This window comes from Schistocerca nitens, chromosome 7 (genome assembly GCF_023898315.1).
Source record: "Schistocerca nitens isolate TAMUIC-IGC-003100 chromosome 7, iqSchNite1.1, whole genome shotgun sequence".
NCBI classification, from domain to species: domain Eukaryota; kingdom Metazoa; phylum Arthropoda; class Insecta; order Orthoptera; family Acrididae; genus Schistocerca; species Schistocerca nitens.
The window spans coordinates 462,724,844-462,741,938 of NC_064620.1; the positions used below are offsets into that span (position 1 = coordinate 462,724,844).

Genomic DNA, 17,095 nt, shown 5'->3' on the forward strand with positions numbered 1-17,095 from the left:
GGAGTGTATTTTTTCAGGACATCAGAACTGGCAACAACCGTCATGCTAGGCAGCCATTGCCTGTGGGTGGGTGGTGCCCATGAGCGGAGCCCCTGATCAGAGTGGATGGTATCAGGGTGGACTTTTGGCACATGAAACATGTTAAACTCTCTGGTCTGTGAATACTTCATTCTCAGTTCCTGTTTCTGCCTCCCCACCCCCTTTGGCTACCCTCTGAGAGGGGGGCCAGGCCCGCCAGCTTGTGGTGGAACCCTTTCCACAGTTCCTGGTCTGTACCAGGACTGACAGAGACTTTTGCCATCTCCACTCCCCACCCCCACCCCCCCCCTTTTTTTTTTGTGGAATACATTGAGGACAAGTTTCATGAAGTTCAGTCCTCAAGCAAGATGAATCTGGCCACCACCTTATAAAAGACAGCTTCTGCCAATCAGCCGGCCTCCGTCCATGCCTTCGACTGCTTAGGAGACATCCCAGTGAATATCACTCCTCAGGTGTCTCAATATGACACAGGTTGTAACTTTCCATAGGGGCCTTCTCCTGGAGTCCGTTGAGGAACTTAAGGTTATTCAGGAACGATGTAGTGTTATTTCATCCGGTGTTTCCAGAGGGGCTCTAAGGACAATCTTGTAGACACTGGCAATTTCATCCTGGCCTTTGAGGGGCATACTCTGCCCAAGGTGATCAACGTAATGGTATACAGATGTGACACCAAATGATACGTTCCACCTCCCATGCATTGCTTCTGTTGCAAGTTTGGCCATGTGTTCTTGCAAGGTGATGCCACTCCCATTTGTGGTGACTGTGGCCACCCTCATCATGTGGAGAACCCTTGCACCCCACTGCCTAACTGTGTAAACTGCTCTAATCTACATTCTCCCCACTCACCGGAGTGCCCAGTGAATACAAAGGTGTAATAAAAAAAAAATCCAGGAAATAAAGCTCCTTAACTGTCTCAGCTACTTTGAGGCCAGGAAAAGTTTGACAGACTTCACCCTGTGAATCTTTCATCTATCTTTATCTCAGTTATGTATTCCATTCATCTTCCTTCCTCCTTACGCCCATGTTGTCCCCCCTTCCCTTTCCTCCCCCCTGTCGAATCACGTCCATTCCTCTCATACAGACTTTGTTTTGTCTCTCCTCAATGATGGTTGCCCTACCTACTTCAGTGCCACTCATGACACCTTTTCTGCTATCGACCTCATGGTCTCCTCCCCTGCTCTTGTGGCTTCACTATAATGGTCACCCCAGTTTGATCTTCATGACGGTGACCATTGTCCAGTGGTTCTACTACTCCCCTGCCGCCGCCAGGCAGACAGGCTCTCACACTGGGCATTCCACAGGGGCAGTTGTCCTTCATACATGTCTGCTGTGCACTTAATCACTTCTCTCTCAGATTGCATTGATGTGCTTGTGTAAGATGTCACCGACGCTATTCTTCGTGCCGCTGGCCCTGCGATCCCCCTATCCACAAGTCCCCCTCATTGTCAGCCATTACTGTGGTGCACCAAGGACGTAGCAGTCATTATCCAGGACTGCCAACAGGTGCTACAGTGAATTAAACGACACTCTTCGCAGACCAACTTAATCGCTTTTAAGTGTGTCTGTAGTAAGGCTTGCTGCCTTATTAAGCGGATTAAAAAAGACTGCTGGGCGTGCTATGCTTCATCCCTGGGGACATATGCCTCTTCCTCTAAGGTTATGGTATAAGCTCTGTAGCCTTCTGGACACCAGTGACAATCAGCTGTCTAGGGTGCTCTGTGCACTGATCCATTGGTTCTTGCAGAACACTCCACGACACACTTTGCAACAGCATTGGTGTCCTCTTCCTATCCTTGCTACTTTTGTGCGGCAGAAACGACCTGTTGAAGAAACCCCCTTTCTGCCCCCGCTGCCAAGCTGATGCCTATAATGAATGCTTCACTGAATAGGAATTCTTGCAGTCTCTTACATCTTCACATGACACGGCCCCAGGCCCATATTCCATCCACAGCCAGATGATCCAACACTTGGATGTTACACAGAAGCAACATCTACTTAGGGTCTTCAACCGCATTTGGTTCACAGGTGTCTTCCCCTCACAATGGCGAGACAAAATAGTTATCCCTGTACTTAAGGCCAGGAAGGATCCAACGTCTCTAGACCGCTACCGACCGATTAGCTTGACCAGTGTACTTCGTAAACTGCTCAAGAGGATAGTTATCGTAAGATTATGTTGGGTACTCAAATCTTGAGGCTTTTTGTCCACCCCCATGTGGGTCTGGGGGATAGAATAGGCCCGAGGTATTCCTGCCTGCCGTAAGAGGCGACTAAAAGGAGTCTCTCACCTTTCTGCCTTCATGATGATCCCCTCTAGGGTTTGACCTCCATTTTTTAAAATTTTCCCGAAGAGCGAGCCAATTGGGGAAGGGCACCTTACATTGTGCATCGTGTCCATCATTCGTTGAGATTTTTAGCCCACTTTCTCTTCGGGGCATTGCAGTCCTGCTCATCCTCCATCTCTTGAACGCGGACACCTTCCTGGGTGCGATTTCCTCCACCCACTGTGCTGTGTTGTATTCTGCGCCGACAATGATCATGGAATTATTTGCACCTCATATCCAGCGTGGTAGCCAGTCAGTTGTGTTGGAGCCGCCATGTACCCTGTTAGTTGTAGCCCCCTGACTACACAGGGATTGCTCTGCTGATGCCTTTGCCATTAACTCTCCACGTATGCCAAGGAGTAGATGCCGGTCACCCTGGGTCATCGGGACTCCCAGCAAAGGCCATCCTGCCAGGTGGCCCTTGCTGAAGCTGGGTGGCACCTGTGGGGAGGGCCCCTGGTTGGAGTAGGTGGCATCAGGGCGTATGACACGCCATGAAGCGTAGTACGTCATCTCTTGCTGGTGGTCCGCCGCCAGCAGTCTCTAAGCAGGCAAAGTCTAACATCAGTGTTAAGAAATATGACCTCAAATTGTACCCCTCCCTGGCCACACCATCGGAGGAATGCCATGCTAATGATGGCAGTGAAGCTTATTTGCCTTGGTACCTCACATATACAAGAGTTGATAGGGAATATGTCATGTCCTTGAAGCCTCAGGTTTTTGTGGAGCATTTGGAGGACAAGTTTGTGGAGATGGAGGACTTGTCCAAAATGTGCTCGGGATCAGTCTTGATAAAAACAGCATCTTCTGCCCAGTTACGGGCATTACTCGCTTGTGACAAGTTGGGGGTTGTTTCTGTTACCATCACAGCTCCATAAGAGCTTAAATATGGTCCAGGGTATTATATTCCACTGGGACCTTCTTTTGCAGTCTGATGACGAGCTGCACGCCAATTTAGGGTGGTGAGGTGTTCATTTTGTCTGGCGCGTCCATCGGGTTTCTAGGGATAATCAGGTTGCCACTGGTGCCTTCATCTTGGCCTTCGAGGGTGACACATTGCCCGAGAAGTTCAAGGTGATGGTCTACCACTGTGACGTTGAGCCATATATCCCTCCCCCGCCGCACTTCCAGCGCCACATGTTGAGGTTGTAGACGTCCATCACATCCCAATACTCCATGTGCCGCGCCTCCCATCTGTGTCAACTGCAGAGAGCATCATTCACCTTGCAAACTGCAGGATATTACAGAAAGCGAGGAAAATCCTGGAATATAACACCCTGGACCGACTGACCTACACTGAGGCAAAGAGGAAATTTGAGTGCCTTCATCCTGTGACTATGACCGCCTCTTACGCCGCTGCTACGAGAACAGTTGTCACCTCATCAGTTCCTCGCATTCTTGTCACCTCTCGGAACCAAAAGACACCTGCCCCCCTTTACTGTGGTGGGCATTTCCCTCCCTGTTGCTCCCACACTACCTATTTTGGGAGCAACCCCCCCCCCCCCCCCCCAACCATCGGGGACATCACTCCCCACTTCTAAGCCAGAGAAGCGTAAGTCTTCTTTGGCTCCTCTGGCTAGGAAGGGGTCTCTTGGGTCACTCCCTGCCCAGATTTCTGCTAGTGGGAAAGATGACACCCATCAGTGGCTGAAGAGCCCAAAAGCAGCTGGTCATAGGGCTTCACGCTCATCCTCAGTCCTGGAGGCTGAATCAGTAAAGTCCTCTCAGCCAGGGAAACCCAAAGAGCTGCGAGAGAAATCCAAAACGAAGGTCCCCAAGACCAAGGGAATTGCAGTGGCACCCACACCACCGCTACCTACAAGCTCAGACACAGTGGATATAGACTGCTTAGGCAAAAAGTCGGTGCCAGCAGGTGACCCTGAGGTGTAAACTGCCTCATTGAATGTTCCATGTCTTCCCAGTCTCACGTTGATGTCATCCTCCTGTGGAATTGTGGCAGTTTTTTCCACCGCCTGGCTGAGCTACGGCAACTGTTAAGCTTTACACCTGCTTTCTGCCTTGCCCTCCAGGAAACCTGGTTCCTGGCAATGCGGACCCCTGCCCTCCGTGGCTATAGGGGATAATACAGGAACCGTAGCGAGTATAATCAAGTGTCAGGTGAAGTTTGCGTTTATGTCCTAAACTCAGTCTGTAGTGAAACTATGCCCCTTCAAACCCCCTCTTGAAGCTGTGGCTGTCAGAATAAGGACAACGCAGGAAATAACTGTCTGCAGCGTATATCTTCCTCCGGATGGTGCAGTACCACTGAATGTATTAGCTGCACTGATTGATCAACTCCTTAAACCTTTCCGACTTTTGGGAGATTTTAACTCCCATAACCCCTTGTGGGGTGGCACCGTGCTTACTAGCCAAGGAGAGATGTCGAAACTTTACTGTCTCAGTTCGACCTCTGCCTCTTAAAAACTAGGGCTGCCACACATTTCAGTGTTGCTCTTGACGGTTACTCGGCCATTGATTTATCAATTTGCAGCCCAGGACTTCTCCCATCTATCCACTGGAGAGCACGTGACGACTTGTGTGGTAGTGACCACTTTCCAATCTTCCTGTCACTGCCCTAGCATCAGGCCCACAGACACCTGCCCAGATGGGCTTTAAACAGTGCGGACTGGGAAACTTTCGCCTCTGATGTCACCATTTAATCTACCCCATGCGGGAACATCGATGTGATGGCTGAGCAGGTGACTACAACAATCATTTCTGTGGCAGAAAACACGATCCCTCGCTCTTTAGGGTTCCCCTGGCGAAAGGCAGTCCCTTGCTGGTTGCCGGAAGTCGCTGAAGCAATTAAGGAGCATCGGTGAGCTCTACAGCGGCATAAGTGGCTCCCTTCCCTGGAGCACCTCATAGCTTTTAACACTTAGGCGCCGACGCCCATAAAAATACGGGCGTGCGCGGCCTGCCTGAAAGTCTGGCACCCGTAATTTTACGGGCGCGTGTTCTCATTCTTCCCCTTCCTTCCTATGTATGTTCTTATGGCTCCCGCTTGTCTGGTCTGGTCACTTGATGGTGTGGGCATGCTGTGGAAGTGTGTGCTTCCCTTTTTATGTGTCAGGTTTTGTGAACGGCGATTTTTTTCCCGCGCGGGTTGTGCAAAATGCCGTGCTTCAAAATTTACCACACAAAGAGCAAAATTGCATCCTAAAATAATTACAGGAGGTTACTGTAGATAAGACATACTTTATCCATCATAATTACAATTTTTGTGTAAAACAAAAAAAAAATTTTCCTTCTAGAAAATACAGGGAATATACCTTTGACCAATTTTTCCTTTTTTCAAAAACAATGTTATAATAATAACGCTTGTCAAAAGTATGTATTAATTCAAGAGAAAGGTATTATATAAGATTTTAAACAAGAAAGTCTAGGTTTTTCAATAAGAGTAATTTTATTGCTATAACTGAAACCTTTCATGAGTTGTAGTAGTTTAAAATACATTAAAATCAGCCAGTCTTTATGGTAGACACCCACGCGCAATGGCTCAGGACCCAAAGTGTTAAACGTCTCCGTGCCCGCGTTCGTCAACTTACCGAACGAGGGAGTAGGAGTGTTGGGAGAGATATGTCTTGACCATTGGGTGCCATATGTCACATTCCCAAGTCTGGGCAAAGATCAAACATGTTTTCAGGTACCAGACACCAACAGGTGTTCCCAGTGTTAACATCAATGGCATCTTATCTGCTGACGCAAACGCGATTGCTGAGCACTATGCTCAAGCCCCTGCGTTCGAGAATTACCCCCCCCCCCCTCCCCCCAGCCTTTCACACTCTCAAATGGTTGCTGGAAGGGAAAGTCCCCTCATTCGCTACATGCCACAGTGAATCCTATCCTATGGCGCCCCATTTACAGAGTGAGAGCTCTTTAGTGCCCTTGCACATTGCCCCGACACAGCTCCTGGGCAGATTGGATCCACAGTCAGATGATTAAACATCTCTCATCTGACTACAAGTGACATCTCCTTGTCACCTTAAACCGGATCTTGTGCAATGACATCTTTCCATCGCAGTGGCAGAAGAGCACCATCATACTGGTGCTCAAACCCAGTCAAAACCCACTTGATGTGGATAGCTACCAGCCCATCAGCCTCACCAACTTTCTTTGTAAGCTGCTGGAATGTATGGTGTGTTGGCGGTTGGGTTGGGTCCTGGAGTCACATGGCCTACTGGCTCCATGTCAGGACGGCTTCCACCAGGTTTTGCTCTATCACTGATAATCTTGTCCCTCGAGTCCGCCATCTGAACAGCCTTTTCCAGGCGCCAACACCTGGTTGCCGCCTTTTTTTTATTTACGAAAAGATTATGACACAACCTGTCGACATCATATGCTTGCCACATTATACAAGTGGGGTCTCAGAGGCCCACTCCCAATTTTTATCCAAAATTTTCTCTCGCTTCATACTTTCCATGTCCAAGTTGGAGCTCCCATAGTCGTCCCCCCCCCCCCCCCCCCCTATTTTAGGGTCCATTTAATGGTCAAGCAGCAGCTGTAGGACCACCCGTCTTACCTTCTCTGTATGCAGACAACTTCTGCATTTCGTACTGTTCCACAAGTACTGGTATTGCTGAGTGGCGCCCACAGGGAGCCATCCGCAAAGTCATCTGTTATGCACTTCTGTTGGTATTGCACCATTCACCCAGAACCAGAACTTTACCTTAAGGGGCTCCGGAAAGGCTCAAAATCATGAAAAGTTCAATTTTTACTTTTTTGCGTTTTCTGAATCTGCAGACTATTACCTTTTAATAGATATATAATTTATTCAGTTCCGAAGACTACAACTATTTTTAAATTTTTTTTGAAATGTGTTCTACATGGGCGTGACCCACTGTGGCGCTTTTAAACTGCTGTCAAATGGCGTTATTATTAACGTCCGTGTTCATCAGGTACATTTTAGTGATGTGAAATAAAGTATGTGTTGTGGCTAACCTGTGATGGTTCAATATATATCGCTGGTGTGATTGTCGATTGTTTCATGTTTATTTACTCTGTCATCTCGAAAATATCCGTAATTAATTCTGTTTCTTGAGTCTCTGTTTTGTTGAAGTATAATAATGAGTAAAAGTAAAGTTATTAGAAATCCTCTGAAGGCTTTTAAGAAAAGGAGAAATGTTGGAAAGCCAAAGGTAGGTGTTATTACTGTAAACAATAAAGACGATAACCAAGTGAGTGAACCTAACCCTCCATGGTGTTCACCTAGGCTGCGGCTTTGCCTGGACCTTTCACATGGCCCTAAGGACTAAGTTAACCCCACAGCTCTCCACTGCCACTTCCTCTCGATTCTTGACATGTACTGAGGCCATGAAGTGGTTCACATCGATGGCTCGATGGCTGATGATCAGGTCGGCTTTGCATGTGTCCATGAAGGACATATTGAACAGCATTCCTTGCCCAATGGCTGCAGTGTTTTTACTGCCGAGCTGCTGGCTATATCTTGTGCTCCTGAGCAAATCCGTTCATGCCCTGGGGAGCCGTTTCTGACTCCTTGAGCAGCCTACAAGCTATCGACGAGTGCTACCCTCGTCACCCTTTGGTAGCGACCATCTAGGAGCCAATCTATGCCCTGAAATGGTCCAGTCGTTCAGTGATGTTTGTCTGGGCTCCAGGTCATGTTGGAATCCCAGGCAACGAACTTGCCAACAGGCTGGCCAAACGGGTTATGCGGAAACGACTTATGGAGATCGGCTTCTCTGCAACTGACCTGCATTCAGTACAAAGCCACAAAGTTTTGCGGCTTTGGGAGACGAAATGACATAACCTCAGCACACACAACAAACTACGTGCCATGAAGGAAGCTAAGAGTGTGTGGCAGTCCTCCATGCGGGCCTCTCGCAGGGACTCAGTGGTTCTCTACCAGCTCCGCATTGGCCATGTTTGGTTGACACACAGCTACCTCCTGCGCAGTGATGACCCACCTCAGTGTCGGTGCGGCACCTGGCTCACAATGGCCCATATCTTGGTGAGCTGTCTTCCTTTGGCTGCCCTGCGACGGACTCTTCAGTTACCAGACTCATTGCCATTAATTTTAGCTGACAATGCCTCAACGGCTGATTTAGTTTTACGTATTATATGTGACTGCGGGTTTTATCGTTCTATATATGTTTTAGCGCATGTCCTTTGTCTGTTTGTGTTCTCCACTCTAATGCTTTTAGGGTGGATGTTTTAATGTGTCGCAGAATGGCTGGCTTTTCCTTTTTATTCTCATGGTAGGCCAGCCATGCTCATCTGCCCTCTTGTTTTTACCCCTTCTACTGGTTTCTTGCTTCTCTCTGTGTATTCTTTTCCTTTTTTGTCCATGTTAGTGTTGGTTGTCCTTCTTCTGGTTCTTCCTTTCTCCTGTTATTGTGTTGTATGTCTCCTTTCTTTCCCTTGTGTAATAGTTTTAGTGGGAACAAGAGGCCGATGACCTCGCAGTTTGGTCCCTTCCCCCCCACCCCCCTCCCCCCACCCCGCTCCCCCCACCCCCCTCCCCCCACCCTTTTTTAAACCAACCAACCTTTCGTCCACGTATCAGTGTAGCTTCCAGGAAGGATGATCTACAGCTGACCATTTACTGAGATTGAAAACTGCAGTCCTTTTTCGTGGTCTTCTTTGTTCACATAAGGCATACGACATGACTTTGCACCATCACATTTTAATTACCCTCCGTGACTGGGGCTTTCATGGCTGCCTTCTAATTTTTATCCACGAATTTTTATTCCACCGCCTCTCCTGGATTAGAGTTGGCACCCCTCGGCTCCAGGAGAATGGTATCCCACAGGGTTCTGTTTTAAGTTCAGTCTTTCTCCTCACCATCAATGGGCCTTTGGTTACCCCAGCATTGTATGCCAACGATTTTTGCATCTGGTGCAGCTCCCACTTGTTAGTATCTGCTGAATGCCGGCTCCAAGGCACCATCCAATGGACCTGTGCATAGGCACTTTCCCATGGCTCCCATATTTCTCCCTCCAAAACATGGGTTAAGCATTTTTGCCGTTGATGCACAGTATACCCAATGCAGAATGTTATTTAGGAAACCAGCACTTAGAAGTCCCGTTTCTTTGTCCTTCTTTGTGATAAAAAGCTGATGTGGCTGCCCCATGTTCGCCTCCTGAAGACTACCTGCATGCAGGACCTTAATGCTCTCTGCCTCCTGGCCCATAAATTTTGGGATGCAGACCGTGCTACTCGTCTCCATATTTACGTGCTCTGGTTTCATAGCTTTTGCTTTACTCTTGAAGCAGAGACAGGGTGGTTGTGGTTGGAACCTCTCTTAAAGTTTTCTGGGTCTGGAACCCACGACCACTCTCCTTGCAAGGGCCTCATTCTATCCATCTGTTTATCTAGTTTTTAGGTTTGGCTTACCCTTTTTTGCCTTCTACTGTATGGGTTTTTAACTTTCTCACTTTATAGTTTGACCCCTCTGACTAGATCTGCCCACTTTTAGCAGACACATCTATCTTACGCAAGTTAACTTTTGAATCACAGGACTGAGGACATTACCATTTAGTCCCATAAAACCCATCCATCCATCAATCAATCAATCTATTAGTGAAACAACCACTTAAGAATTCTTGTTTGCAGCATCACTGCTCGCTTATGCTATTTGTGATGGAGTATTAAGGCTATACTTCCAAAAAGAAAAAGGAAAAAGTTTGTTGTAGATGTGGCAGTATGGCAGTGTGAATCTTAATTTTTTTTTTTTCATTGCAGGAACAACCACTTTTAAAATTAACTGAATTTCAATTAGTGCTTCGCAGGTGATACAGGAAGCATTTCCTAAGATTCTGCAAAATTACATTTATTTTGTTATGGACCAGCTTTTGGCTTCTTACGGCATCTTCAGGTGACAAACGAAGATGCCTAAGGAAGCAAAAACCAGTCCATGATAGAATAACTATAATTTTTCAGAACATTATGAAGTGTTTCTTGTTTAATACCACCATTTTCATTTAAATCTTTCATTAATCATGAATTTTTGTATGGACAGTAGGCATTAATTTCTGGTAACTTACATATACACACAAAATTCAAGCTTTCGCAACCAACTGTTGCTTCATCAGGAAAGAAGGAAGGAAAACCCACATCCTTTCGTCTTTCCCTCTCCTTCCCTCTTTCCTGATATACATATATATTTAGGGAAACATTCCACATGGGAAAAATATATCTAAAAACAAAGATGATGTGACTTACCAAACAAAAGCGCTGTCAGGTCGATAGACTCACAAATAAACACAAACATACACACAAAATTCAAGCTTTCGCAACCAATGGTTGCTTCATCAGGAAAGAGGGAAAGATGAAAGGATGTGGGTTTTAAGGGAGAGGGTAAGGAGTCATTCCAATCCCGGGAGCGGAAAGACTTACCTTAGGGGAAAAAAGGACAGGTATAGACACACACACACACACACACACACACACACACACACACAAGCAGACATTTGTAAAGGCAAAAATCATTTCTAATTGCAGATGGACCACAATGTCATAGTATCAGATTACGCAGCAATGGACCGTGTTCTGAAGGAAGAACGTGCCTACATACTTAATATAGTAAAACAGATCAAGAAAGCAGGCTGCAATGTGTTGCTTGTTCAGAAATCTATACTTCGGTATGTCACTAGATTTATTTCTGCAGCATTTATAATTTAATGTTTTAGTTTTAAGAGCTGAATGTTTATATATGATCTTGTGATCCAGTTTTATGTATTGCAATTTCTCTCTGAAAATAACTTTATGTATTTTGCAGGGATGCTATAAGTGATCTGGCAGTACATTTCTTGGACAAAATTAAAGTAATGGTAATAAAAGATATAGAACGTGAAGATATTGAGTTTGTGTCAAAGGTAACTACAGGAAAATTGTGATTATTTTCCACTTATGTATTAAGCAGAGTTGTGAACTGAAAGTTACATAAAAATTCATATGCCTTGGCTGTGATCTTCTCCTGAATCATACAACACATCTGAAAGCAGATGTGATGTTGATGTTTGTTCCTTCTGAGCCTCATCTATCGTATATTCTCCCTCCACATTTGATCCTTTTTGCTTTAGCACGTGGTATACTTGCTCAAACTAGTGATAACATTATTGCTGTTTACAGACACTTGGCCTGAGGCCGATTGCTAGCTTGGATCACTTTGTACCAGAGCACTTGGGATCAGCAGAGTTGGTAGAGGAGGTTGCAGCTGGAGCAACAGGGAAATTTGTGAAAGTTTCAGGCATTCATAATGCGGGTCGTACAGTGACAGTGTTAGTGCGAGGATCCAATAAATTAGTGCTTGATGAAGCAGACAGGTCACTACATGATGCATTGTGTGTTGTTCGCTGCCTAGTGAAAAAAAGGTCAGTGGTAGTTTGCTTAATCTGAGTTTGAAAGCTTGCTTTTGTCTTCTTATGCTGTCCATATGATGTGCTGTTACTAATTTAGACTTGTTTTCAGGGCTCTTATTGCTGGAGGTGGTGCACCGGAAATAGAACTTGCTCTCCGTCTTGCGCAGTACTCACAAACTATTACTGGTGTAGATGCATACTGTTTCAGGTAGATCTAATACTGTTGAAATTCTACTAAGTGATTTTTTAATTTGCTAGCCAGCCACTGATGATAGTCATTGAGATATTTCAGCATGCTTATGTAAGTTTTTTTTGCTGTTAGCTCCTGTCTGATGCTGTAAATTTGACAACAGTTGGTTTCCATGAAGTTTTATTGTGTGACTAGCTTAGTGCTCACTGCTTCGCTTATGTAGACTGTGTGGTCTCCACAGATTTTTTTATCAAATTTTTATGTTGTTCAAAAATTGCAGCATCTTATAAACTTTTCATTCTGACTATAGGGTGTGCTTCTGAGTTTCTGACAAAAAATGATTCTGGTAGCCGAAGTCGGAGATTTTTGTTAATCCTTCCTTTAGAGTTCTTACAGTGATGTTTCCATAGAAACTTCCATATCCTATTTCACCCCCATTGGGGTTAAATTTCCAAAAGCACTGAAATGTGTAATTTTTTTAATTTTTAACTGAGAAGTCAAATGCCCATTTCCATAAATGTAGCTTCAAAAGTGCTATATAAGTACTTTAATGATGAGTTGTTAAACTTCCACCTACTATTTAACCTCCTTAGTGTTTGCGTTTCAAAAAATGCCGAAGCACTTTTTTGAGATAACAATTACCACTTTTCATAGTTACAGTTCAAAAATTGCTTTAGTAGTGACATATTTTCAGAAAACCTTCCATCCCCTACTTCACCACATCTAGGGTGGGATTTTGAATAATCCCATACTAAACAAGACCTACAGTATAAGATCAACACCCTCTCCAAATTTCAAATTTCTATCCTTAATGGTTTGGGCTGTGTGCTAATGAGTCAGGACATTTCCTTTTATCTATACTCATAGAGATGTATTAATGTTCTAGATGACTTTTTCAGCAACATCTTACTTATCAAACCCACATGGAGATTTGACAAGAAATATGGGTGGTTACAATTCAAGTAATTTAATTTGCATGATTGACAATAGGAGATAGTAATTTCTCCAGCCAATTTTTTAATTTAGAATGTCAAACATGGAACATCTGACATGGAATAACAACAGTATGAAATAGGATGGATTGTTACCCTCAAAGAGTATCTGATGGCTTCCAGGAGGAATAAAAATTTGATTTTCATTATTTTACATAATTATCAACTGAATGTAAAATGTTGTCACAATCTACTCATCAAGAGGTTAGTCACTGTCCTCACCCATCCAGCCCCCTTCCTGTTCCCATTCCAGCACTACACAGCCATCATTTCACTGCCACACCCAGTCTTTTAATTTCTTTTTATTTCTCTCCTTTCCACTATTTACCCCCCTCCGCACCTTCTCTCCTGCTCTCTGTCTAAACTGCAACACTTCACTGTCCGCCACTCCCACCATACTATCCCTCCCCCTTCCCGCCCCAGCCTCCTCCTTACACCCACCCAGTCGCCACTCCCATCATGCACTGGTGCTGCTGCTCACAGTGTGGTTTCTGTTCTCTGAGACTGCAGCCGCGTGTGTGTGTGTGTGTGTGTGTGTGTGTGTGTGTGTGTGTGTGGGCGAGCGCGCGCGCGTTTGTGTCTACTGCTGACAAAGGCGTTAATGGCCGAAAGCTATAATTGTGTGAATCTTTTTGTTGTACCTATTGTGACTCAGCATCTCTGCTATATGGTGAGTAGCACCTTTCTTTCTCTGGTATTGTTACATTCCATCCTGGATTTTCCATTGTTTGATTCCTTTCACTTAAAGTGGAGTGTGTGTCACCCAGATTGTGTTTCATAGCAAGAGCACTTAGTGCCTTCCAGTAAACTCTAAACATTTCAAATCTTTTTAAATTTTTTCTCATTTGCATGCTTAATGTCAAGTATTTAACACATTAACTCATTTGTGAAGTAATCAAATGTTTTAAGCTGTTTCATACATCGAAAATTCTTTAAAGAATTGGGTTTATTGTTAATAACTAACAGTCTTCTTTTGATGCGCCTGTATGCCACTCAGTGCCTACTCTGTGTGGTGGGTAGCAATCTATCGTCGTATTTAGTGTTATTGTCATTTTAGAATGTTTGAGACAAGTGATGGTAAGTTGTGACTCCGTGATATCTGAAGTTACGTAAGATCGTAGTTTCTAACAGAATACATTCAGATCTTGTTTGGATCCTTGTTACTCCTTCTAGTAATCTGAACCCACTGATCCATTAAACAGTTATTCTGTACCACCATGTTTCACTAAAATTCTTTGAGATACGTTAGGTGTAGCTGTTGCGTAGGCTACAGTCTTTTTGTATTTATAAAAAAGAACTGTTCCCCTCCCCCCCCCCCCCCCCCCTCCAGTAACTTGTTTGGATATAGCTCACCAATGGTTTCAAAATTTTTGTAAAATTGTTAGTCAAACCCACATTATTCTCAGAGTATGTTATTGGTTAGAAATAATTGAAGGAAGAGGGTGTTACATAATTGTGAATGTGTTGATGTTATGGGGCCAGTGAAATTAAATGACATAGGAAAAAAATGCTGGAGTTCAGACTATCAAGTAAATTTCTCAGCATGAGAATATTATTATTTTATTATTAGTGCCATCTTCAGACATTGCTGACGACAGATAGTCTTCATTGGGGTGCCGCCTTTATATCCCATGACCATTTTTGGGCATGGAGCTGGTGCAGTGTTGGGGGAAGGGTGTCACTAGGCTATGATCCAGTGTCCTCAGTCCCACTGCCACTTTCACAGCTTGTGGATATCTTCCATCGCAGCTTCGTCATACTCTTAAGCTGCTGCTGTTATGTGCAGTAGAACCATCAGGATTAAAGGGTGGAATCGATTGAGTTTGGATTGAAAGTAAAACGCTAATACATTTATTGACCACTTCGACAGAAAATACAGACAACCTGCCCAAATAACTAAATTCATAATTCAGTACAGCAATGAATTGTTAATAAAACTTAAATCTTAATAAAATTTAAATGAGTTTAATAGCATAATAAAACAATCAAAAGCAATTGCTTATGTGTATCTTATGCTACTAGTCACTTTTATTGGTTTTTATATTTAATTTAACACATTGCAAAGCATTTTGAGCATGTAATGTTGATTAATCGGGTTTCTGCCGGTTATTCGCATCTTTCCTGCACGATATTTCAACTGCGTGACTCGCAGTCTTCTTCAGGTGCTGTCCGATACTGATTCCAGTGTGGAAGAAGTCCGGTATTTATGCCTACGTTGTGCTAGGCGTTCCCTCTGCGGTCCATGCCACATCTGGCATTCTGTCCTTGATGTGCACTGACCAATATCAATAGCTGTAGCATTTTCCTCTAGCCGCGGCTGTTCCAAACGCTGTGTGCGTACTATGTGGGTATTATTCATTGTCAGTATAGCTGAATTAAATTCTGAGTGGCGTCCAAGCTGTGGTAGACGTTTTATCTGCTGATTGTCGTCATTTGAGTCCTTCTGTGAATTGAGTTCTGTGAATTGAGAAGCTACAGTTTGCCTGGGGCCAACATTCCCTGCTAGATCACAAGCAACGATGCCTGTCTGTAGGAATTTGGTGAATAGCTTGTGAATGTTTTTTTCCATTGGAACCTTTTGTAATATTAAATCTTGTTTGAAAACTGTTCCTTGTTGCTATAGGACTGTGTACCAACTTGATATTCTAACACCGAAAAACAGGTTGTTAACTGGTACACATGATTTCTACCTCTTCTTTCTGTATGCTAACCTCCTTTACCATTTCAGTGGTGGAACTGATCACTAGGAGCTGCAGCACACTATTTATAGGCACTGATTCTGTGATTACAGTGCCTTCTTTTAGCACCTCTAACTATTTCTGTATAATTCTGTAAAAAATTCCTTCAACTTTTGCAATAAACATATTGTTTGTTGCATTCATCTAGCCATCTTAATTTTAGTTTTTGAGACATTAATTTTTAAAAACAGGTAGTCCTTCCTTCAGGGTGTATACAACCTGGGATAACTATGAAATCTGGGAAGAACTTAGGAGTTTTCATCCAGGAAAACACAGGAATATTTTAGATTTCTGGGAATTTTTCATTGTTTGATTTTTCAGCTAAAGTTTTGTACTTTTGATTGGTAAGCACTGATACTCTAACAAGGAATTTTACTTTAGCCCATTAATGCAGAATAATACTGCAGCAGTGAAACATAAATAAGAGAATAACACCAAAATAAAACTTAAGAAAATATGTAATTTACAACAACAAAACATAGTGCACACCCAAGCGTCTGCCAACAGCAAAGTGTGTCAAAGGCTTTAGAACGAAGACTATGTAATACTTTGTAACAACAAACTGCTTTTGATGAACATGATGTCACAACTGTTCAGATTTTTAATAGGTCACAGGAAAATATTGTGAATGATGCTTTGAGAATTGTTACTTTTGCAGTCAATTTCTGTTTACATAAGAATAACTGTGTTAAATTTGAAAACGTGTGACAAATGTCTTAAATCACAGAGCATTAGACTCTTGTTCATTTAACACTTAGAAAAATTGTTGGCCCAAAAGACTAGCCATTTATGCCAGTATTTAGAATTTTACTGGCACATTTGTGCCTGATATATCTTAAAGGGGAACAAACATTAAAAAGGACCAAGCTTCAAGGTTAGTTTTTCATATTTGTTTTAGTTATTTTCGGAGATTACAAATTATGCAATAATGATGGCAACAAGTATAATAATCCCTTAAAAAAATGGGGGGGGGGGGTGAGTTCTTGAGTAATTTCACATGTAACTGTCTGTTCTATCCACAAATGTTTGGTGCACAGAATTGATATTTATAATGGTGCTTGTCAGAAATATTCAGGAGCTGCAATTTAAGCTGGGCCCTTAGGAGCCTCCCTTAACCACACCCTCGAGGGGAGGGGGAGGAGAGGCGGAACAGCAAAGAACTTTTGTCGAGCTGTATACTAAGTGAACGCTTAACTTTTCTTGTAGCTGTACTGTATGTATATTAATTTAAACCATGAACTTTTCCTACTTGCATCTACGCGCTACTTAACACTGATGCTGCTATTGGCTGACTGCACCATGTGTCATACACTTTGAGTATCTGCTATCATTGTCTTATGAGATCACGTGGCATGAGTATAATTGGCTGACAAAAGTGCATCATGCAGCACAATCTCAATTTCACTGCTTTGAAAGCTACCATGCTGTCTTCGGTGGAATTCATATTTATACTTTCATAATACAAAAATATGCAGTGTATGTGTTGCTGCAT

The 17,095-nt window shown here is 43.7% G+C and overlaps 1 protein-coding gene across 1 annotated transcript in view; it reads left to right on the forward strand.

Moving 5' to 3' along the window:
- Positions 1-17,095, forward strand: part of LOC126195821 (T-complex protein 1 subunit delta) — a 100,047-nt gene that overhangs the window by 64,204 nt on the left and 18,748 nt on the right. Inside the window, exons 7-10 of the mRNA XM_049934463.1 lie at positions 10,824-10,963; positions 11,101-11,197; positions 11,454-11,695; positions 11,793-11,891. Coding sequence (XP_049790420.1) covers positions 10,824-10,963; positions 11,101-11,197; positions 11,454-11,695; positions 11,793-11,891 — 578 coding nt within the window. The remainder of the gene's footprint in view (positions 1-10,823; positions 10,964-11,100; positions 11,198-11,453; positions 11,696-11,792; positions 11,892-17,095) is intronic.